This window comes from Arachis hypogaea, chromosome 8 (assembly GCF_003086295.3).
Source record: "Arachis hypogaea cultivar Tifrunner chromosome 8, arahy.Tifrunner.gnm2.J5K5, whole genome shotgun sequence".
In the NCBI taxonomy this organism is placed as follows: domain Eukaryota; kingdom Viridiplantae; phylum Streptophyta; class Magnoliopsida; order Fabales; family Fabaceae; genus Arachis; species Arachis hypogaea.
The window spans coordinates 44,440,680-44,463,352 of NC_092043.1; the positions used below are offsets into that span (position 1 = coordinate 44,440,680).

The 22,673-nt window shown below is 33.6% G+C and overlaps 2 protein-coding genes across 5 annotated transcripts; one reads left to right on the forward strand and one right to left on the reverse strand.

Annotated features, from left to right (window-relative positions):
- The first annotated feature begins 575 nt into the window (after positions 1-575).
- On the forward strand, positions 576-11,871 carry LOC112707684 (CRM-domain containing factor CFM3, chloroplastic/mitochondrial). 4 transcript variants are annotated; one of them, XR_011864894.1, is made up of 12 exons: positions 576-917; positions 1,883-1,954; positions 2,884-3,695; positions 3,796-4,168; positions 4,247-4,377; positions 4,463-4,807; positions 4,939-5,095; positions 5,175-5,467; positions 5,553-5,612; positions 5,775-5,855; positions 6,079-6,279; positions 11,667-11,871. XR_011864894.1 is itself a non-coding variant. In XM_025759565.3 (11 exons), exons 3-10 carry the CDS (start codon positions 2,907-2,909, stop codon positions 6,277-6,279), a joined length of 2,349 nt encoding a protein of 782 aa, XP_025615350.1. In that variant the 5' UTR covers positions 576-917; positions 1,883-1,954; positions 2,884-2,906; the 3' UTR covers positions 11,667-11,871. The 4 variants fall into 4 exon arrangements, 3 of the variants coding, with proteins under 3 accessions (XP_025615350.1, XP_025615353.1, XP_025615349.1); XM_025759565.3 differs by lacking the exon at positions 5,775-5,855; XM_025759568.3 differs by lacking the exon at positions 11,667-11,871 and having other exon boundaries at positions 6,079-6,497.
- Positions 9,305-18,990, reverse strand: LOC112707683 (structural maintenance of chromosomes protein 2-1). Its single transcript, XM_025759563.3, has 20 exons — positions 18,385-18,990; positions 17,147-17,827; positions 16,875-17,018; positions 16,476-16,766; positions 16,199-16,384; positions 15,918-16,082; positions 15,720-15,779; positions 15,172-15,234; positions 14,724-14,815; positions 13,811-13,907; positions 13,127-13,243; positions 12,765-12,983; positions 11,797-11,937; positions 11,556-11,723; positions 11,298-11,482; positions 11,100-11,193; positions 10,934-11,022; positions 10,622-10,847; positions 9,987-10,061; positions 9,305-9,676 (listed from the first exon to the last, which is right to left on the reverse strand). The coding sequence occupies exons 1-20, from the start codon at positions 18,700-18,702 to the stop codon at positions 9,557-9,559; spliced, it is 3,531 nt and encodes a 1,176-aa protein (XP_025615348.1). The 5' UTR covers positions 18,703-18,990; the 3' UTR covers positions 9,305-9,556.
- Between the last annotated feature and the right edge of the window lie 3,683 nt (positions 18,991-22,673).

Genomic DNA, 22,673 nt, shown 5'->3' on the forward strand with positions numbered 1-22,673 from the left:
GATGATGATACCCTCTGCTTCAACAACTTCGTACGATTGACGTCCTTCGTTCTCCTGCCAACGAACTCATACAAGCACTAACCAGAACGTGCCCTAGTGTGATAGCATTCTCTGGACGAAAGGGAGAAGAAACGTTTGAAGAGAAGTAGGAGAAAGACTAACGAATGATCAACCCTCTCCCCAAGCAACCTTTCAATTCCCCTTCATCACAAAATGACATTGTTCTGATTCATCAATCCCCTCTAAGCAAAACGACGTCGTTCAGGTGGCCTACGTGGATCATAAACTGCCAGCTCAGCGCTCCGGTTGCTGAGTCATGTCGGAATTGGGTGGGAGGACCAGGATTTCGCACGGAGCTCAATTTGGAGGGTGCAATTAGAGCATTTCGAAAGTGAGGGGTAACATTGGTGCACGGACCCAATCTGAGGGACCATTTTGAGAATTTACTCGGCAAATATCATTATCAAAAACGGTTCAGTTGTTCTTCAAAATCAATCTACAAAATACAAGATTAACCGGCAAAACGGTTGAACCCGACCGTTTTTTGAAAGGTTTGGCTCGCTCTTCTACTATTCAAACGGCGCCGTTTTATGTAAACAAAAAAGCCCCCGAGCAGATCAAAGGCAACCCTAAACCCTATCAGAGCAATCACCACCAGAAGCCCTAGCCGCCACCGTCTCCATCACTGATCTCCTCTAATTGGCCAGAGGGTGTCGTCGCCGCCGGGATTGTGATAGAAAGCGTGCCGTCGTCGCCAAAAGTGGTCTCTATCGATCAGCCCTCTTCTCTCCGTCGCGCTCGGAGTTCTTCTCCTCGCCGTCGCGTCTCTCTTCAAGCTCTCTGTTTCTCTCCGAGCTCACTCTGTCTCTGTCTTATCAGTCTCATTGAGAGCTGCACGAGAATTAGATTTGGATTTGGTATTAAATTTGGATATATTCGTAATCTTAATAAGGGTCACTTCTTAGGATTATGAGAAATCCAATAGATTTCGTTTGTGTGTTCTTGTGTTAGGATTAGTCTCCAAATATGCCCTATGGAAGCTATGAAATATGAAATAGAAATTGCTTCCAATTTTCATGCTTTTTGTCCTGATATAATATAATTGCTTTGTGCTACCGCTGCTGCTACTTCCATCATTCAAATCAAGAGCATGTGCTTTGTTTTGATGTCAAGAATAGTAAATGGCATGTTCTTACTTCTTGGTTGGCATGTAGTTTTTACTCCTCCAAATATGTAAATATGATTCTGTTTTGCGGGGTGAATTTTATTTATTTATTTTTATTAATGCTTCTGAGGTGATCAGGGCTGATTTGATTCTACTAATTTTGAACACTAGGTTTGAATTAGGATTTTTGTTTAGCAGATGTTAATTAGCCTTGGAAGTTGAGGCATCCTTTGATTTTAGTGCTACATCTTCAATTCAACTCAATGCGCCAAATTGTTTATGTTGGAATTTTTATGATTCTAAGTTGTTTATGCTATGATTCTAATTCTGAATTGTTTATGCTGATTTTTCTGATTTGTTGATTCTGGTTGTTGATTTTTCTGATTTGAGTTGTTGATGGTGGTGTGGTGCAGTACTTCACTGCATTGTTTATGTTGGAATTTTTCTCTGAATTGTTGTTTATGCTGATTTTTTTTATTCTGAGTTGTTTATGCTGATTTTTCTGATTCCGATTTGTCATTTATGCGCATTTTGATTTTTATTAGTTATAAATTTTAATGTTTGAAGATGTTTGTGAACTTTTAATGATAAATTATGGATAATTTATTAGGTAAAATTGTAAAATTTTGAATTTTATCAACTTAAAAATCATTAAATTTAAATATTTAAAATTATATATTAATTTTTTAATAATTATATTTTATATTTTATTTTAAGCACGTTCCGGGGCTGGTCGTCGATGCCGTCTTCTTGCTTCGAGCCTCGCCGTCAGCAGCTAGTCCTGATTTAGTGAGTTCTAACAAATTCCTCTTTTCTTTCTTGCTTAATTTTGTTGTTGTAATTCATCTTTGCACCTTGATTTTATTGCTGAAAGTTGAATATTTTGCTGAAAATATCACTGGGCTAATTTTTTTTGGCTGAAAATCATCACTGAGTGGAATTGTTTACTGATTATCATCACCGAATCTTGAATCTGTTGCTGTCCTGTTAAAAAAATCACCTAGCTAAATTTTTTGTTGCTGTAATTCGTTAATGCACCTTGACTTTGTTGCTAAAAGTTGAATTTGTTGCTGAAAATATCACTGAACTAATTTTTTTTGGCGGAAAATCATCATTGAGTTGAATTACTGATTATCATCACTGAAGGTTGTCTGTTGTTGTTTTGCTGAAATAATCACTTAGCTGAATTTTCTGTTGCTGTAAATCTGTAAATCATCTTTTGACCTTAATCTCTTGTTACTGAAAATTATCATATTTGAATTTGTTGTTGGAAATGAGGTTCATGTTCTCTGCAAGTCAGAATAAAATTGTTCAGTTAAATTGTTGTTCCCATTCTCTATTTTTTTTGCTAGAATTTTAAAAATGTCTTGATCACAACTCGGTTCCTATTATGAATTATTCTTGGTATTGATTTGTGAAAAATACACAAATGTAGATATAGATACAAATTAAAATGAAGGAAATGTTGGTCAAGCTTCAAATTTGTCCCATGAAGATATAGATGCCAACTTTGAGATCACTCCTTGAATTTGATTTACTGATTGTGTTATTTTTTGTTCTCTTTCTTGTTCATTTAAATTGAGAAAGTATTTTGTACCAGGAACTAGTTTATTATTTCTTTTTGCATTATCAGGTATGTCTAAAAATTGTTACTAGATTGTTATTAATATGTTTGTGAACACATGCATAACTATGTTTGTGCCACTCTGAGTGCGCAGAGAAATGCTGGGGAGAGGCTAATATGGCACTTGGGAACAGTACTGCTAAGTTATCGGAACTCCCTCTGAGTGTCGGGACCTCATACTTGTGCACAACTGCTTCGCACTCTTATCAACTTAGCATTCTGAGGCCTTTCTGTGTCTCTGCCAACTACCCAACCCACTCCCAACCCAAACCTTCCGATAAAGTCACCTCATCTGACACTTGGCTCACCAAGTGGCCTCCCGCTAACCCTAATTCTTCCCGATTCCCCAACCCCAAACCCTCACCACGTTTCCCCCAACCGGCCGCCGATGACCTCTTTGACTCCGACAACTCTCACTTCTTGCGGAATGACAACAACCCTTGCAACGCAATTGACAGAGTCGTTCTCCGCTTGCGAAATTTACGATTAGCCTCCTACAACGACGATAACATGGAAGCACCCGGAGGTTTAAGTCGCTTGCTACGCCGAGACTGGGTTCGTTCTGATACCGCATTGGCTGAGGATGAAGCTAACGACATGCTTCTGCCATGGGATAGAGACGAAGGTGAGGATGAGAAGGAAGCTGTGGAGGTAGAGAATAAGGTGATGCAGAAGAGGAAGGTGAAGCCGCCAACTTTGGCGGAATTGACTCTTGAGGAGGAGGAGCAGGCGCGGTTGCGAAGACTGGGGATGCAACTGAAGGAGAAGGTGAATGTGGCCAAAGCTGGGCTCACGCAGGCCGTGCTGGACAAGATTCATGATCAGTGGAGGAAGAAGGAAGTTGTTAGGCTCAAGTTCCATGAGCTTCTTGCCAGAGATATGAAGACTGCTCATGAAATTGTTGAGGTTTCTTGCTTCCCCTTTCACTTATTCTTATTTTGTTCTTGATTTCAATAGCATTTTTGTTTAGAGAACTTATGAACTGAAATCTTGTAGCATTTTGCAGCGCAGAACAAGAGGGTTAGTTATATGGAGGTCAGGAAGTGTTATGCTGGTGTTTCGTGGGAAAAACTATGAAGGACCAACACCTGCATCTTTGGAAAGGAGTGAGCCGGTTATGATGAATCAAGAACAGCTTGCGAACATGACGCCAGAGGAAGAAGAGTTTGACAGGATGCTTGGTGGTTTAGGTCCTCGTTTTGTCGAATGGTGGGGCACGGGAATACTTCCTATTGATGCGGATTTACTTCCTCCTGCTGTACCTGGATATAAGACTCCCCTTAGACTTCTTCCAACTGGAATGCCTCCGAGACTAACAGATGCAGAGCTGACGAATATGAGGAAACTTTCCAAAGCTCTTCCTTGTCATTTTGCTCTAGGTAATGTTATTCTACTACGGTAATGTATTAAATCATTGTCCTTTTACTTATATGGATCTTTTGTTGAACCTTGTAAAGGTAGAAATCGAAATCTCCAAGGTCTCGCAGTTGCTATTCTGAAGCTATGGGAAAAAAGCTTAGTTGTGAAGATTGCTGTTAAGCGTGGTATCCTGAATACAAACAATGAACTAATGGCCGGGGAGCTAAAGGTATGTTATCTGTAGCTTCGGTTATAGTCCTAGTCATTGTTCAATGGAGCATGATGATAAATCTTGTTTTTCTTTCCTGGTTCAGAAATTAACAGGAGGCACCTTGCTGATAAGAAATAAATATTTCATTGTAATATATCGCGGGAAGGACTTTGTCCCAACTAGTGTCGCTGCTGTTTTAGCTGAAAGACAAGAAATGACAAAACAAGTAGTAGATGATGAGGAGAAGGCACGGCACAGAGCCATTGATGTAACTCAATCAGGGACAGATGAAGCAACGACTCAAGCAGGATCATTGGCTGAGTTCTATGAAGCTCAGACACGCTGGGGAAAGGATATATCTGCTGAAGAACGTGAGAAGATGATCAAAGAGTCTGCAAAAGCTAAGAATGTTAAGCTTTTCAGAAAAGTTGAACGTAAACTGGTTCTTGTAAGTCTCTAATCCTTTTCATTGTTGAAGATTATATACTTGAGTTTTTTTATTTTTCATTTATTTATGATTATTAGTAGTGATCTTGTTCTTCTTATTATTATCATCATTACAACTCTAATTCTGAACAGGCCAAGACCAAAAAGATTAGAGCAGAAAATCTTTTATCCAAGGTAGAAGCTTCCTTGGTTCCAGCTGATCCTGATTGTGATCAGGAAACAATATCGGAAGAAGAGCGTGCTATGTTCCGCAGGGTTGGTTTAATTATGAAGCCGTACTTGCCACTTGGTGGGTAATTTTCAGCTGTTTTGAAAGTTGCTATATTATAATGGTTCATTACCTAACAACTATTAATGATAATCTTCAGGTATACGTGGAGTTTTTGATGGTGTCATTGAGAATATGCATTTGCATTGGAGACATCGTGAGCTTGTTAAATTAATAACAAAACAAAAGACCTTTGCTTTTGTTGAGGACACAGCTAGATTACTGGAATATGAGAGTGGTGGAATACTAGTGTCGATAGATAGACTTCCAAAAGGATTTTGTCTTATTTACTACCGTGGGAAAAATTACAGGCGTCCCGTTACCATAAAGCCAAGAAACCTTCTAACAAAGGCAAAGGCATTAAAGCGTTCAATTGCCATGCAACGCCACGAGGTTCCAAATTTTTATGTCAATGGCAAATCCGTATGTTTCCTTCTATATCTTTTATGTCTCAATTGATCTTGTATGACCTGTGTAGGCACTGAGTAAGCATATTACTGAATTGGGGAGAAAAATAGAAGAAATGAAAGAGGAACTTGTAAGTATTGACTTATCATAACTTGCATTCATCATTTGCATGCCCGGTAGATGTTACTTAATCATCAGGTTTCTCTATGTATCTGGTGGTCTTGCATGTTAGCATCAGCTTTCTCTGTGTTTTGTATATTCAATACTTATTGTCACTTCGAATTATTCAAAGGGTTTGTCTCATGATTTGGAGCCTGAAGATAGGGGTGGAATAGGGACCTTAACCGTATAGATCATGTCAGAATCCACCCTGGTAAGACACCCTCAAAAATATATAGTTTCTTGTAGAGGATTTATGTACTGGCTTTGGATCTTATATAAATAGTTCTTACAGCATTTTTTCCCCTATTAACATCAAATTTCGTATCATCTGAAAGCTGCTATCGAGGAGAATTGATGAAATAAAATAAAATATGGAAGATGATCTCTATTCTAGTTACAATGACAACTGAATATTTGTTGATTGTTATTTCCAGAGTGAGCTTGAAGCTTCGGACGGGGAACAAAATGACGGTGATTTGGCAATGAGGAAGATAGTGACTGGGATTTTGAGGATTAGAAGTTTCAAAACTTTGAAAATGATGATCATCCCCGGATGGCAGGTGTACAGAATTGCGGTGAAGTTTGTGGATGACATGCCGTTGCATGCAGCCAGGAGCCAGGTTTATTCAATTTAGGTATCAAGTCTGCATATATGCTGAATAAAATTGCTGCGTTCCGGTTTATTCAATTTTCCAGCGAGACATGCTTAAGGAATCCATCACCAATTGAAATCTCACTGCTATCTTGTTTCTTAGAATGCTGCTTATTCTCTCTCTCTCTAAATTATTACCATGTAATATGTAAATATCCAATTTGATGAGATACAATTGTGACTGACTCGATTCCCCACGAATATCCACGGCTTTTTGAAACATAAAATAAAAAAAAAATTGAAAAATATTTGGGAAAAAATTAGGATAAACATAACTTAGATATAATTACAAGAACCAGAAATTCCTAGATATAATTAATCCTAAATCTGACTATAAGAACCAGAATTTCTAAACACAACTCAGATCCAATTATTAGAACAGTCAAATATTAGTTAGTAACTTGCAGTGGAGGAGGTGGACGGCCGTAGCGATGCTGTTGCTGGAGATGGAGCTGAGTGGCAGCCGCCGGAGGTAGAGGTGTGGCTGGACTGTTGGAGGTAGAGCTGAGTGGTCGTGGAGCAACATTGACTTTAGGGGGTTTTTCCCCGCATCCTATTTGCTTTACTGTTTCTTGTTTCTCACTTTCGCTGCTCAGACTACTATTGATAGCAAAATGATTGAAAATTTAACTTTATTAGAGTGAGACCCGCCCACCAATTTGGTAAATTAATGATAGTATAAAATATATTAAATTATGTTTTAATTATTATATTATTTAAAAATTAGTTAAAATATATATAAATTAATATTAAATTTAATATGTTTTTTATTTAAAATATTTTACAATACAAAAATTTTTTATATTAAAAATTATTTTTTTATTTGTTTTTATTTTTGTATTTATTTTAATTGATGGACTTAATCTTCTTAATATGGTGTTTGTCTTATATTTTTTGTTGTTGTTAGACTTGCTTCTTTATTTGTATGTTCTTATGAAGATATGTTCTTTCTGTTAATTTGTATATATTTTTTATTGTCATTTTTATTCCATTTCTTTATGTATATTCTTCATCTAGAGATGTGTTTTAAATTTGTTTATTTTTTTTTCTTTTTAATCTCTTGATTAATATGTTATATAAATATGATGATTATTAGTGTTGGTGAAGTTAATTTCTATATTGAGGAATATATCCTAAATCTTAAACCTCGAACGGTCGAATCCTAAACTTAAATTTAAAACCCTAAACGTAATATGTATACAACAAACAATAAAATTCTAATACTAAACCCTAATCCTAAGCCTAGCACATATAACATAAACCTTAAACTCTAATCTTAATCCATATATCCTAATTCTTAACTCCTACCCATTAACCAACTTAAACTTTCATATTTAATTGAACACTTCCAAACTAGTATATAATTGTATCGAAATTTGCATTAAACATAAAAAACATCTTAAATTTCAAATTGTTACACGTTTCCTTAGTGTTTTCACCATTTAATTATCTAAGGTTTAGTATTTATAATTTTACTGCACAGTTTGCTTTATTTATAATTATTATTACTATTTATTTTTGGTAAATAATTATTATTACTATTATTATCATTATTTATTCTTCTGGGCTTTATATTTTTTGTTTATTGTTACTATAAAAGCATTTCATGGCCTAATTTGATTTTTATGTCCAAAAGAGTATTTCATAATCCAGATAGCATGGCCATTAGGGTGGCAATATAATCCTATCCATGGATATTCAACCCAATTTGCAATGGATAAATAGGGTGCAGGTAGGATTCTTATGCAGATTAGACAGGATGCGGGTTGAGTCTCAACTCTACCCAACCAACCCGCACCATATATATATATATGTTTTAAGTGGATGTTGAACTAAAGATCTCTCACTAAATACAAATGATTCTTAGTTATTAAGAGAAGGTCATTAATTGATAATTTATTACGTTTTTTTACATAAAAGTCAATTCTATTTTAAATTATCATTAAATTATATAATAATGCTACATCTTTTTTGGATTAAGTCTGTAGAGTCGGATACCCGTATGTTAAAAACGGATAGAGTTAGAGTTGGAATATTCTTAATCTATGGATTGGATTAGGATTATATTCAAAGTTCAAACCTTAACCTATTCTACCTATTGCCACCCCTAATTTGGCCATACCAAAAATAGAAAAAAAAATTATCTCCCTTAACAATCCATTAATCTCTCAACTATGCATTAATTTATCCTGTAAACATGACCAATTATTTTTTCCCAACTAACGAATGACTGTCACCCATCTACTGCACATCAGCTGTTGTCCCCGATTGTGGCTACAGGCAAACCACGCCTGGACAGCTCCTTCATGTCACTTCATTTCAGCATGTACTGAAAAATTACTGTCAACACCATAGCACAACCCCTTTCTTGAGGGGAGAAAAGCTACAGTACTCATCTTCGTCATTTATTTTTACATTTCTTTTCTCAAGGGATTGCACTCCTTATTTGTACATGATTTGTTTTGCCTTTTTCCTGCCTTCTTTCTATGTTAATGCATATTCTTACTTAGGAGTGGAAAGAGGTCAGAAATTTGTCAAGGATTGACAGCTGACTTGTGCTCGGCCTAACCTTACTTGATCTGTCACATGTGTCTAGATTCAAGCTGTTATAAAAGTCTTAAATTTATTATTTAGTCAAATCCATATTTGTAATTTAACCTAACTAATTGGTTAGACTTGCTTGGCTTTGTCAAAATATAAATAAATACAGAAATTATTTTTCATAACAAAAAACTTATTAAGTTGTTTATACTTTATATTTTCATATTTTAAATACTATAAATTTTTATATATTATCGTAAATATTAAATTTAATATATTGCATATAAATAATTTTTATGAATAGTGATTTTTTTAAGCCAAAGGAGTGCTGAAAGGGTGCGCAGAGGGCGTTTAGATACACCACTACTAGCCACTGGCTGGTTTCGAAACCAAGGTGCATTTCATGCAAGGTGCACTGGCTGGCTGGTTTCAAAACCACTGGCTAAGGCTTGCGTAAGGGGTATGAATACAAGAAAATTAAACTATATTTTACAGCAAAACTCTCCATACACTTTTACATTGATGATTATAATCCATCTGAAATGGATCAGTATGGATTTACTTAAACCAGGTCCAACATTAAGTTCTTACTCTACAGAGACTAAATACTAATACATAAGAGCCTTACAGTGTTTGTTGTTCACAAGTTGAATGAACATTTTCTTTTTCTAGCAAGGTGAACTCATTTGCAGGATTGAACCAATAAAAAATTCAATATTTCACTTGCTTTGCTTAGCAGCAACAGTTCGCTGAACCGTTGAAACACCGTCGACAAATTTTGTCCGGAAAAGAACATTTGCATTATTAAACATGCCTTCCTTCAGTGAAACAACAATAAACTGCAAAACAAGAAACCAAAAGACACGAGGTTATTCAATTCAACGAGTGCTGAACAGACACTTTCTGAAAATCTGGAAACTAAAAATGAATTTAGTTGTTCCTCTCAAAAAAATAAAAAATAATGAATATTGTTGGAAACATTACTGATTTGAGTGTCAACCAACTAACCAAGACAAACTACTGTTATTAGTATTAATAAACTTGGAGAAAAATTTGGTTGGGTTTCATTTTTTGGAATTAGAAAAATAAAGGATTCAATGAGTTCAAGGAAATTACACCACACTATAAAAACTAGTCCTTTTTGTTTACCTGGGAGTGTGGAAAATGAGTCTTTATCATTCTCCCTATGTTCTGTGTGTGGCTTAAATCAAGAGCCGCATCAACCTGCAACAATTAGAAAATTAACTCCGAAAGGAAATCTTCAAATATAGAAAGAATGAACCAAATGGGGAATGGCAGTGAATTAAGATGAAACTCGCGAGGTAAGAATACAATATAGAGAGGGGGAAAAAGGAAAAGATGTAACTGTTTTTAATACTCATAAAATACAAGTTATTTTAGTTTTGGATTCTCAATTTTTTTTATTTGGTCATTCTTTTATACATTAATAATTAATAATAGAAGTAGAGAATAAAGACATGAAAAGTTGAAAACCAACACCTCCTACATTCTCAATAACCAAAAGTAGAAGCTCAATAGATCAATCTCCAAACTCAAGCTAACAATATTCTTTCTGGCTGAATTTAAGGTAATTAATAATTATTATTGTAATATATCCAATAAATTGCTTTGACTGGATTTACATTGAGGACGGAAATAGAAAAGTACCATGCAATAATTAAATTCTTAACTGCAAAGTGAACAAATCAAAGGGCCATTGGCATTTTATTGGATACCAAGGTTCTTGCTGGTGGTGGAGGAATCACAATTCATGCAAAGCATACCTCATCAAGGATGTATAGTGGAGCAGGTTTGAATAGCAGCAGTGCCAGAATCAGAGAAAGTGCCAGTAGAGATCGCTGACCTCCACTTAATTCAGACAATGACTGTTTCCAGACACCTCCAAATGCAACCCGAACCTCAAGACCATCAAGAAAACTGCATCCTTCTGGAGGTTCTAACTTAGCCATCGTACCCGGTAGTAGTGTAGAAAATATGGATCCAAAATCACTGGGGAAAAAAAGGCATTGCCAAATTGAAAAGCATGTAAAATAGATGGAGTAAAGGGCATATATGAAGTGGTGGAAAAAACTCACTTGTTTACTTTGACCCAGGTCACATTTAGTGTCTCCTTCTTTTTTTCATCCAACTCTTCAATCACTTTCTTGATTTTAGACTTGTCATTCTGCACAACACAATGATAGAATAACCAATTATGCAAGAAATGTGGCAAATTATTGAAATAGATGGGCAAAAAGAAACCTCAATTATGTTTTTCTTTGACATTAAATCGTTGTACTCGTCTTCTGCCTTCTCAAACATTGCCATTACTTTCTTGTTGACCCGTTTCTCAAGCCTAAGGGAAAAATTACATGAAATCCTTTAACAATATAATAATCATAGTTGCACAAAACATTTATTATTATTATAACAGTAAGTCAGTTTATCACGTCAACACACCCAGACTGTTCAGCTTGAAGCTTTTCAAGTTCATCTTTTGCTTTACCAGGATCACGGGAAGAAAAATCATAATCAGTTCCACTTCTACCAAACAACTGTTTTTCAGAAGCAATCCAAGCATGCTTCTCTAACAATTTATCCACTCTCACAGAGCAGTCTTTCTGTTCCATCTCCATCCGTTTTACCTAGAATAACAATAAGGAATTTCTTCATTAGCAAGGCACCTCCAAATGCATAGATGAGAAAATAAATTATTACCTCATTTTCTATCCTTTTCCTTTCAAGATTACTCTCACTAAGTTTATCTTCAATTTTTTTCTGTTCCTTCATAATACCACTGATTTCCTTGTCACATTCCTTCATTTTCAGGCGAACTGAGTTCAGCTGTGACTGAACTTGATCAAGATCATTCCTTGCAGAATCAACCTACACATGGAAAGTTTGAGGTCACAACTCTTGTTCACGAAGAATTCTAAACAATATAAATAACTATTCTTACTGCAGAACTTTGCTCTTCTACTTCTGATGTAAGATTACTGATCTGTGTTATCAAAGAAGCTAGTTGATTCTCCAAGGATGTTTGCTCCTTCATAACAGCTTCCATTTCCATCACAAGTCTCTCCTTTTCATTATCGTGTCCCTGCAAACCAGCAGGCAAATTGTTAGAGAAATTGTTAGAGAAGCATTATCTAATAGTCTTCTCTAAGCAATCCAAGCATGCTTCTCTAACAATTTATCCATCACAAGTCTCTCCTTTTCTTAATCTTTGGATTACAATAAGAAAAATACCAGTTGCAAATTATAGTGAATTCCACAATCTAGATTGGAAACTTCAAATATTTTAGTACTCAAATTCCAAATTGTCCCTCAAAAACAGATGGGCAAGACTGGCATAAAAGATCATGGAATTTCTTGAAATACAAATCAAGGCTGCCATAAAAATAGCAGCATTATGAGCCCCTACTCTCTTAAAGGTGCCTTACGCCTTTGACTACCTTGTCAAAGGATCAAAGCTGATATATCCCCAAAATGACAGTAGTCAGCAAAGAAGGCACTTCGAAAAATTGTCAAATTTGGCACATCAGAAGTTTCGTTGCACCTTGAGCCACATTATGGGTGTTAGAATATCTATGAATCTGTGAATAAAATAGTTATGACCTTATAGGATCAGATAAAATCTTAGGAATTGTTATAATACAATTAGTTAATTGTATATATCTTATAATTATGTACAGATTCTGTTTCAGGCATAAGCAATCTCCAGTGTGTAGCCAAGATATAAGGAATAGACTATAAGCCATAGACCTTTGTGTAGAGCCCAACCATTCATTCCAAGATTTGAACCCACTATCACACTAGGAATGGCATTATTTACTTGTAGTAATACATTTCAAATTTTCTAATGGAAAAAAAATTAAAAATAATTTCAAATGAATCATGATGATGAGAAAACATTTTGAGAATTACCTTCAGGTCTTTTAAAGAAGATTGCACTTGGGATTTGATTGACTTTATCTTTTTCTCTAATTCCTTCAGCCTACCCTCTCGACTACTGTTATGTTCTTTGATTGATTTCTCAAGGGATGAAACAGTCTTGACACATTCTTCATAAAAAAGTTGTTTTTCTTTTACTGCAACTTTTGCTTCGTCAAGTTCTTGCTCAAGCTTCTTCACCAACTCCCCAAGCTACAAAGAGAAACAAGAAAGGAAGCACGTTGACAGAGATATATAACATGAAGAAAAAAGAACTAAAAAATTGACGAAATCAAGGTAAAATTGGTGTGTCTAGTACAGGGTCAAATTTTGGAATGAAAAGAAAGGAACAATACCTTATGATGTTCATTTTGCTCAGCTCTGCTCTGAAATAGTGAAAGATCATATGACTTAAGTTCTAGTTGTGCTTTGAGGTCTTTAAATTTTTTCTGAAGAGGGAGAAGCTTTGTAATCTGTATTACACAAGATTCAAGGCCAAGTACAAAGAACTGTGAGATTGAAATTTATCTCGGAATCATAAGCTTACTAGAAAAGAAATAGCACCCCTGCCCACCCACCCAACCCCCGCCCCCCTTTTTTCCAACCATCTACAACCGGTTTTGCCCCCTTATAAGCACCATCTACAATGGTTTTAAAGAGGCTATATTGGTAAATTCATTGCCCTTCTATGACGATGATTGATCATTGACAACTTAAATTACAATTTATGGGTAACGAATTTATTTAGTATGGATTATGGAACTATTATGAAATATAGAACTTAAGATTTGCTGCTTTTATCTAAAAAAATGTATATACAATATGCATGTTATATATATATATATATATATATATATATATATATATATATATATATATATATATATCACAATGTCCCTCTACCTTTGTTCAAATCCCAGCCATCCTACGTCCCGGGATCCCAACATTACAGTTTTTGGGACCTCCGGGATGCAGCAAGATCCGAGAATGACTACTATGGTTTCCATATTTTATTGGAAAAAGCAGTGTTGGGGATCTACCTTTTCTTCAATCTCCAATAACCTTCTTTGGTGCACTGAAAGTTTTGACTCAGCCTCAGCCAAATCATGCAGTTGCTTCAAAAGATCACCACTACCCCTGTTTTGTCAAAGCCAGCACAATGTTACAAGAAATGCTTACAATTTCTCATAATATCATCTACACAAAAGACAATGAAACCTCATAATAAAATACGTCAAAAATTTCTATGCATTTTTAACACTTTCAATTAGAGTATTGGACAAACCTACTCTTGCTAGTCCTTGGAAGTTTATCTGGCAAGGTTTATTTTGTTTTTCATTAGTCATGGTGATAGACTAATAGCCTTACTCAAAACTTGAGGGTATACTTATGTAGAAATGTTCCTCATTCTAGTGGTTTTTGAAGACCTTTTCAGCTTAATTCTTTTCATGATTCTCCTATTTGCCAATTTTACCATTTATCTTCATCTAACTCCTGTTCAAAAATTCTTTTATAGGAGCTTGCAAGATCATTTTTATACATGTTTTCTCTTGATCTTCCTTATGAGAATTCTGTTAGATCCCCTCATATTGATCATACATTATAACTTCCCTGAGATATAAATGTCGCCTAGTGCCAAATATTTTAACAAGAGTATATCTGAGGAAAAACAAAAATAGGGCTGGTGGCAACATAACAGAAGAAATTGAGAGCTTGTCACTACACTGAATTCCCAAAGTTGGGATAGTGAAAGCATGGTAGGAATAGAGACTAGGCAAAGATGTGTTAAGGGGGAATTGTTACTTGAATACCATGAGCAATGAGTTCCAATTTCTTTTCTTTTTCCCAGTTACATATACCATATCAAAGGGGGAAGATCTCAACTGATATGTTCTCCAAGTGAATTAATACATACTTTCATTTTCACTTTCACGAAACCAGATAATGGCATACCTTCGGCTTCCACCAGTCAAAAGGCCACTTGGCTGAAATATATCTCCTTCAAGAGTGACACTTGTTGTATGAATATTCCGATTAAATGCCACCTAACATTCACAAAGTGCAATCCAAATTGAGCATGCATATAGGAGAGTAAAATCCTCAAAAGGTATTATACTAAGACAATAATGACTGTGATCAACAAATAGACAAAGTATCTACTAGTGGAAACAAATGAAGACTCATCCAAGAGAACAGCATATTTACAAAAACTATAGTATTGTAAGAGAAGCATGTAGAGGTGGGCATGTAGTCACCAAACACTTCTTCATAGAAGATATGCACATTTAGCAAAGTAAAGAATAGGGAAAAGATGGTTTTCTTTTGGGTGGGTGGGTGTGGGGGGGATGCACATGTAATGTGTAGAAGGCCTAAGCAGCAAAAGATGGTTTTCATCAATTACCTCCTTTGCAGCTTCCATGGTCTTGCAAACAAAAGTTGAACCAAAAACGTACTCCATTGCTCTCTGAAACAAAAGTACAAATTAAAAACAAAACTGAGTAATTTATCCAAAATAAAAAAAAAAGTTCAATCTCAGCATCAAATTAGTTTATTGAGTTTGGCTTAGGTTATTTTGTGTTCAAGACAGCTTCAATCAACATCTTTCCAACAAAGTTTAGGGGAAAGAACAGCAATTCTTTTTAACACCCCCCCCCCCCCCCAAAATATAGTAAAAAATAAACATGCAACAATTTTTTTGAGCAGCTGAATAAAATGTCCGTAATATGAAATTCAAAATAAAACTAGAGATGTTTCGTACAAATTGAAAAGGCATTGAAATTGCTTTCAGTATCAATGATTCTATTATATATCGTTCAGATTGGAGGGAGGGTAAAAAGGGAACACGAACAGAAAAAATTATTAGCTGACCCATCTAGTGGGAATAAGACTTAACTTTTGCAGAGCAGGGAATATTAATATTAATATTAATATAAATTCAAGGAGTAGCACCTTCAATTCTTCTTCATAACCAACCAAAGAAAGTGCTATTTCAGCATTCTCTTTCCCCACCTGAAATTCAAGTAAGAAAAATCGTCAGCAAAGTTAGGTAAGGAATCAAGTCAGTCAGAATGCAAATTAATGAGATAAAGAAAAAAAATAAAAATAAAAATAAAAACTAAGTGAGAGATAAAAGTTGCAGAGACCAACCAATCTAGTAGCCTCTTGTTGAACTCTAGCGGGAACACTATAGGATTGTATTTTGTTCAAGGGTATGATTGTCACTCTTCTTCTGAGTTTGCCATTCTGTAGTAGCTGCTTTCCAGTATCTTCTGTGTCAACAACAACATTAAACAACTTTCCACCTGCTGTAACCTGAAAGTAAACATGTATTATCAGATTAACATATAAATAAATTTTTACTAACAAATTCAGATAAATGTTATCATACATGTTCACCAAAAAAATATAATGTGATCGTGCTATCCAACCTCTAAGGCAGTCATTGTGGACTTATCCTTTACTTTGATGAGTTTTGCAACGACACCTTTCACCTTTGATCTATCAAAGTTTTTGACAGGATCACAATACGTGAATTCAACATTTGACAAGTATGCCGAAATATTGCGTATTTCATCCTTCCACTTTTGTACACAATCCACCTCAGATGCACGATCCTGAAAAGTTTTTTTATAGACGAAAATATCTTAGTGCTAATCCTGTTAGATTGTAGAGAAGTGAATAGAAGCAAAACAAAGCCGATCTAACCCTTTGCAGAGCGTCCATCTCTCCTTCTTTATATGGAATAGACTCCAATTCGATCTTAACATTTTCCACGTCTTTTCTTCTAGCGGCAAGCTCATTTTCTACAGAAACAGCTTCTTCACGCTTTGACCTTAATTGTTTAGTTTTCTCTTTCAGTTCCTTTTCACAATGGCTAATTTTGGTTTTCAACTGTTTCAGTTCTGTTTCAGCACTCCCAACTGCTATCTTTGCATCACCTAGTTGATCCTCTAAGCATTGCTCTTCATTCCCACTGCTCTTGCCAGCTATAACACCCTGCCAACAGTTTTGAGCAATAGAATACGAAAAATCCACCTCAACCTGATAGTCTACCCATTGACATGAGAAAGTTGTGAACATGAAACCAATATATGCTTATGGTACCTGATATTCTTTCTCATGCTCATCCAGCTTCTTAGTAAGCTCATCGACCCTCTTTTTAAGATCTGCAGCTCCCTCTTCAGCTTTTTTAACAGCAATGGCCTTCTCTTCTACAGATTGCTTCAGTTCTTCAATATTTTTCACAATCTTAAAAATATCCAGGGTTTAAACTCAAATATCAGGTTCACAAAATGGACATTTTAAATTTAACATTTAAATGAATCTATAATCATTAGTACCAAACAAAGTTAATACCAAAATTACTTCCTACTTACATTAACCTTGTTGGTTTCTTCACTTCGGAGAGTGTCTATCTTATTATTTAACACAGATGTTTGCTTGACAAGACTCTGAGAAAGTGCATCTACTTTATCTGAGAGAGATTTCACTTCTCCACCCATTCTCGCCTCTTTTTCAGAAGTCAACTGAGCTATTTTTATTTCCATTTCCTTTATTTCTACCTGAGCCTTCTTAGCACTTTCATCAATCTCGGTTATCTTTGATTTTGCTTGTTCCACCTCAGATCTAGCATTGTCTTTAATCCTCTCTGCTTGAACAAACTCATAAGCAATACAAAATCTTCTAAGCCTATCTAAATCAGCATTGCCATTAGCCCATTGCATATACTGCATCCTTTCTTTTCTCAACTTCTCCAATGCAGGCAATATCTCCTGATCAAGAAGCTTGTTAATCTCATCAACCTTACTTTGCTTCTTTTCAAGTGTTTTTAGAGCAGCCTCTTTCTTGGTCTCATACATTCTCGTCCCTGCAGCTTCCTCAAGCATAGACAATATCTCTGGTGGCTTCATATTTAAAACCTTAGTGATGCGCCCTTGCATTATGAGAAAATGTGGATTATTAACATTTAGCTGCACCGAATGAAAAAGATTCTGGACTTGACTAGGCTGTGCAAGCTTCCCATTGATCAAATACTTGTTCCTCCCTCCAACTACTATCTGCATTGTGCGTCAATTAAAGACATAGGTATACAAAACAAGAATTACTAACTAACATCTGACTTTAGAAGCAATAGTTACCTAAACAGTGCAGTGAACAACCACTTGAAACCTTAAAAGTATAATGAGAAAATCAGTTCACACAACTATGAATCTTAGAACCCATAAGTCAACTTTTTTTAGTTTAACATTTTATTTTCTTTTATGTTAAATAGTATCAAAATTAGAAATTACAAAGCTGTAAATAGATCTTAACTAACCAGAACTAAAAAAAATATATACAGAATTTAGACAGACAAAACCCATATAAAATAATGCTTTCTTTTTTTCAAAATTACATACTATAAGTTTTATTTTATTTTTTGTCAACTTTTGTTTGCCAATAATGTACAGAATTATAACTAGTATACAAAAGAGAAATTGCGAGCTCTTAACAGACAACTTAACGAAATATTAAAACGATCGCTTATAAACGGCTAGTGACAGAAAATTTAATTCAACCAAAACATCTAAAAGCATCAGAAACAGATAAATTCAACAAATTAAAAAACAGTAACCTGTCTTGTTACTGTAATCTCGGAATGGTCTTCATATCCGAGAGGGCTTCGACTCCTATCAGAGTTATCGAAAACAATTGACACCGTCGCTTTTGTAATCCCCGCTTGTCCCTGCTTGTAAACAAGCTCCTGGAGGTTCGAAGCTCGAACCTGCTGCAAATTGGTGATACCCAGCACGAAGCAAATCGAATCGAGAATGTTCGATTTGCCGGAACCGTTCAGGCCCGTTATGGCATTGAAGAACGGGTCGAAACCCGGAACAACGGTTCGCGTCGCATATGATTTGAAACCTTCCAAGCAAACCTCCTTAATGTACATCGCTCGAAAGTATAAAAAATTGGGAATAAAAATGGAAGAAATGAAGGGCGTAGGGTTTTGGAGATCGAAACCCTAAATGAAAGAGCTTTGGTTGAGTGCTTCACCGCGGGTTGTTGAAGGTTTCAGGATTTAGAGAGTGGGAAAAGGGAGAGAAAGACTTGAAATTTAAATTTTGAGGTAAGTGATGATGGATCTGCGTTGTTTACTTGTTTTGTTGTGTTCATGAGTTGAAGACTTGAAGTCAAGGGAATGCCCAAAAGGCGGGAAAATACTTTTTGAGTTTTGGTTATCATTTAGAATTTTAGACCAATAATTTTAATTTTAATTTAATAATTTCTGGTTCAGCAATGAATTTTGGTGTAAATTTTTGGGAATAAGCCAATACTCTTGTGATAAAAATGTGGATAACTATTATTTGGGGCCAACTTTCTCAATATTGAAGGAATAATTAATTTTTAAGACAAGTTTAAATAAATGAATTTTAAAAAAATAAGACTTAGTATGTATATAAATAGAGGTTTAAATCTTTAACAATAAACATGATCAATAATAAAAAAATTTATCCCTCTTTTATATTATCAGATACTCTTTTCTATTTTATATAAGATACTACATATATTAGTAAATATATTAATCATATTTATTATATTGAGATAGTAATTGTGAGGAATATTACTACTAGAGTTATTTATTTATAACTCTTTTATTTTATTTTATATTTATTATATATTCTTTATTTATTTTACAACACAGTATCAGCATGAGATTTTGACTAAATTTTAAGAAGACTCAGATAACAAATTTTTTTATGTCAAAATTCTCTTATCTTAAATTTAATGCTTTTAATATATCTGGATAAGGACGAAGCTTTTCATGATATTTTATATAAAATAAGTAATACTTCTTCAAACATATTATTTAGCTAATTTAGTTGTCTATCTTTTTAGTAAAATTATTTATGTGTATTCGAAACTTACATAATTCATTCATTTGATAATATTTTATGCCAAATTTAGTATAATAGCTTTTGAACTTTTATCTTTTTACCTAATTGAAATTTTACAAATTGAAAAAAAAATATATATTGAACTATAATAAACTTTGATAATTAACTTTTTGACAATAATTTAATTTAATGTTATTTTAAGTTTTATTAATTTTTTAGATACAAAATTAAGATATTCAAAAAATATTAGTGTTATAATATTCAAAGTTTCGATCATTTAACTTCTAAGCTAATTTCCAGACAATTATAATTTTATGTATTATCTTTAAAAAATTAAATAATTTTTTATCAATTTATTTAATATTATTTTATATTTTTCTATTTTCTTAATTGAATTTTTTTATCCATAAAACATTTAAATTATCAATTAGCGTATATTATAATTTTTAATATTTATCATTGTAATGATAATTTTTTTTGCATATTTAATATTTTATATATTCTAATTTTTTTACAAATATAATGATAAAAATAAAAAAATATATTTTTTTTAAGAGGAAAACTAATGTTTAAAAAAAATACATAATCTATAATATCAACATCTATTAATAGTTTTATTACTCTAATAAATCATAAAAAAAATGATTCAATGTAAGTATATAACTTTTAAAAGTTTAAATAATCATAACTAATTAATAAATTTGATCTTATTTCTTTAGAATGAAATCCTAGAAATAGTTAGTTTTAATTTTGACTATATCATTCAAATAAAAAAGATGAAATTAAAAGATGTTATGATAAATAACATCAATATAAAAAATATTTAAATTATTATTATTTATCTGGTACAAATTATTTAAAATAATTTTAATATATTTAGTTTAATTTTTTTCTTTGTAACTAAAATAAAAATACAACATATTATCTTCTATTTTTTAAATTATATATTGGCCCCTCAAAAATTTCTGTTCAAGCTCTGTCACTGTATTTGAAAATAATTATTTATCATGGATATTAGATGCTGAAATCCATCTTGATTCAATAGATCTTGGAGATACCATTAAAGCTGAAAATAATACATCCCAAAAGGATAAAGTCAAAGCTATGATTTTTCTTCGTCGTCATCTTGACGAATGATTGAAAAATAAATATCTCACATTAAAAGATCCTGTAGATCTGTAGAAAGACTTTGAAGAAAAGTACAATCATCAAAAGACGGTGATACTTCCTCAAGCCCAATATGAATGGACGCACTTGCGTCTACAGGAATTTAAATCCACAAATGAATATAATTCAGCAATATTTTGAATCACCTCACAAATGAAATTATGTGGAGAAAATATATCTGATAATGATATGTTAGAGAAAACTTTCTCGTCCTTCCATGCCTCGAATGTGCTCCTACAGCAGCAGTATTGAAAAAATGATTTAAAAAATATTATGAGTTAATTTTTTGCCTTATTGTTGTTGAACGTAACAATGAGTTGCTTTTAAAAAATCACGAAGTGCGTCTAGTTGGCGCCGCCCCATTTCCTGAAGCAAATGCGGCAAATCATTACCCCATAAGAGATAAATGGCAAGGTTTTAGTAACAAGAAAAATTATGGAATGAAAAGGAATTATGTTTACTAAGGATCTCACCAGAAGTGGGATAAAGAAATGAACAATGGGCAAAATAAATCAACAGAGGATAAATATTTCTGTTGTGGTGGAAATGGTCATTGGTCACGTACCTGTCGTACCCCAAGGCACCTAGTCGATCTTTATCAATCATCTTTGAAAAAAGACAGCAAATGAAAGGAGTTGAATTTTGTTTCAAATGATGCTGAAAATTCCACCACTCATTATGATGTATCTGATTTCTTTGAGGATTCAAAAGGAAATATTGGTCATTTGATCAATGATATAATAGTTTAATATGTGAGATTGTTAAGTAGTCATGTAAATAAATAATGTAAAGAACTTTTTGTTAAGTTTTATTTTCTATGCATTTGAATTGCAAGTACGATGTATATAAATAATGTTTAATAAAATATTTATAAATTTTAAAAGTATTGTGCTAAGATAATAATAATAAATTTTTTAGTATATATTTTACTTTTTAGAAAAATATTTTCAATCAAGAAAATAATTTTACTGCGTAAATATTTCTACTCATTTTATTATTATTTATCTTTGAAGAAAATGACAATGACATATAGTAAAGATATTTGCCTTGCGGATATTACAAGTTCGCACATCGTTCTCAAAAATAATATATGTTTTACCCATCTTGTACCAAAAGAAGAATATGTTAATACTATTATTGGCTCAGGCAATGGGATAGAAGGCTCCGGAAGAGCTATAATTTTGTTTCCTAGAGGAACAAAATTTATAATAAATAATGCACTATTGTCTACCAAGTCTCTAAGAAACTTGTTCAGTTTTAAAGATATTCGCTGAAATGGATATCATATTGAAACAATGAATGAGGAAAATCATGAGTATTTAGATAGCGTTTGGTTACTGAGATATAGACACTGAGACATAGACATAGTGGTACACGGTGACACATCTCTGCTGTTTTGTTTGGTGAGACACAGATTTTCGAAGGACACGGGAGGACACGGATGGACATGGAGACACTAAATTTGTGTACCTTCAAATTGGTGAGACACTAATTTTTTACTCTTTTACCCTTATTGAGTTTTTAAAATTTGTCTTCTTATCTTCCCAAATCTTTTTTTTTCTCTTTCTCTTTTAGATTCTACAACTAAATTTACTTTTCTATTTTTTTTCAAAAAAAATTTGTACATTTAATTTTTTTATTTATTTAAATTTTGATTAATCTTTGATAAATTCTGAACTTTAATTTTCTATTTTTTTCAAGAATAATTATATATTTAATATTTAAATGATAATTTAAGATGGTATTAGAAGAAATAAAAAATTATTAGAAGAAATAAAAATTTAATGGTGATGGCATGCATTGTTTGGGATAATAGGTGTATTGTAATGGTGGTAAAGTTTGTGGTTGAATGAAGGGT

Bases quoted from the DNA above. Each gene is read 5' to 3' on its own strand.
- LOC112707684 (XM_025759565.3), top strand. From the start codon at position 2,907: ATGGCACTTGGGAACAGTACTGCTAAGTTATCGGAACTCCCTCTGAGT. The intron at 4,808-4,938 runs GTAAGTCTCTAA...AATTCTGAACAG, and splicing joins TTGAACGTAAACTGGTTCTT to GCCAAGACCAAAAAGATTAG. The intron at 5,468-5,552 runs GTTCCAAATTTT...TGACCTGTGTAG, and splicing joins TTGCCATGCAACGCCACGAG to GCACTGAGTAAGCATATTAC.
- LOC112707683 (XM_025759563.3), bottom strand. From the start codon at position 18,702: ATGTACATTAAGGAGGTTTGCTTGGAAGGTTTCAAATCATATGCGACG. The intron at 16,767-16,874 runs GTACCATAAGCA...AACTGTTGGCAG, and splicing joins AGCATGAGAAAGAATATCAG to GGTGTTATAGCTGGCAAGAG. The intron at 10,062-10,621 runs GTATGCTTTGCA...TAATTGTTGCAG, and splicing joins CACTATACATCCTTGATGAG to GTTGATGCGGCTCTTGATTT.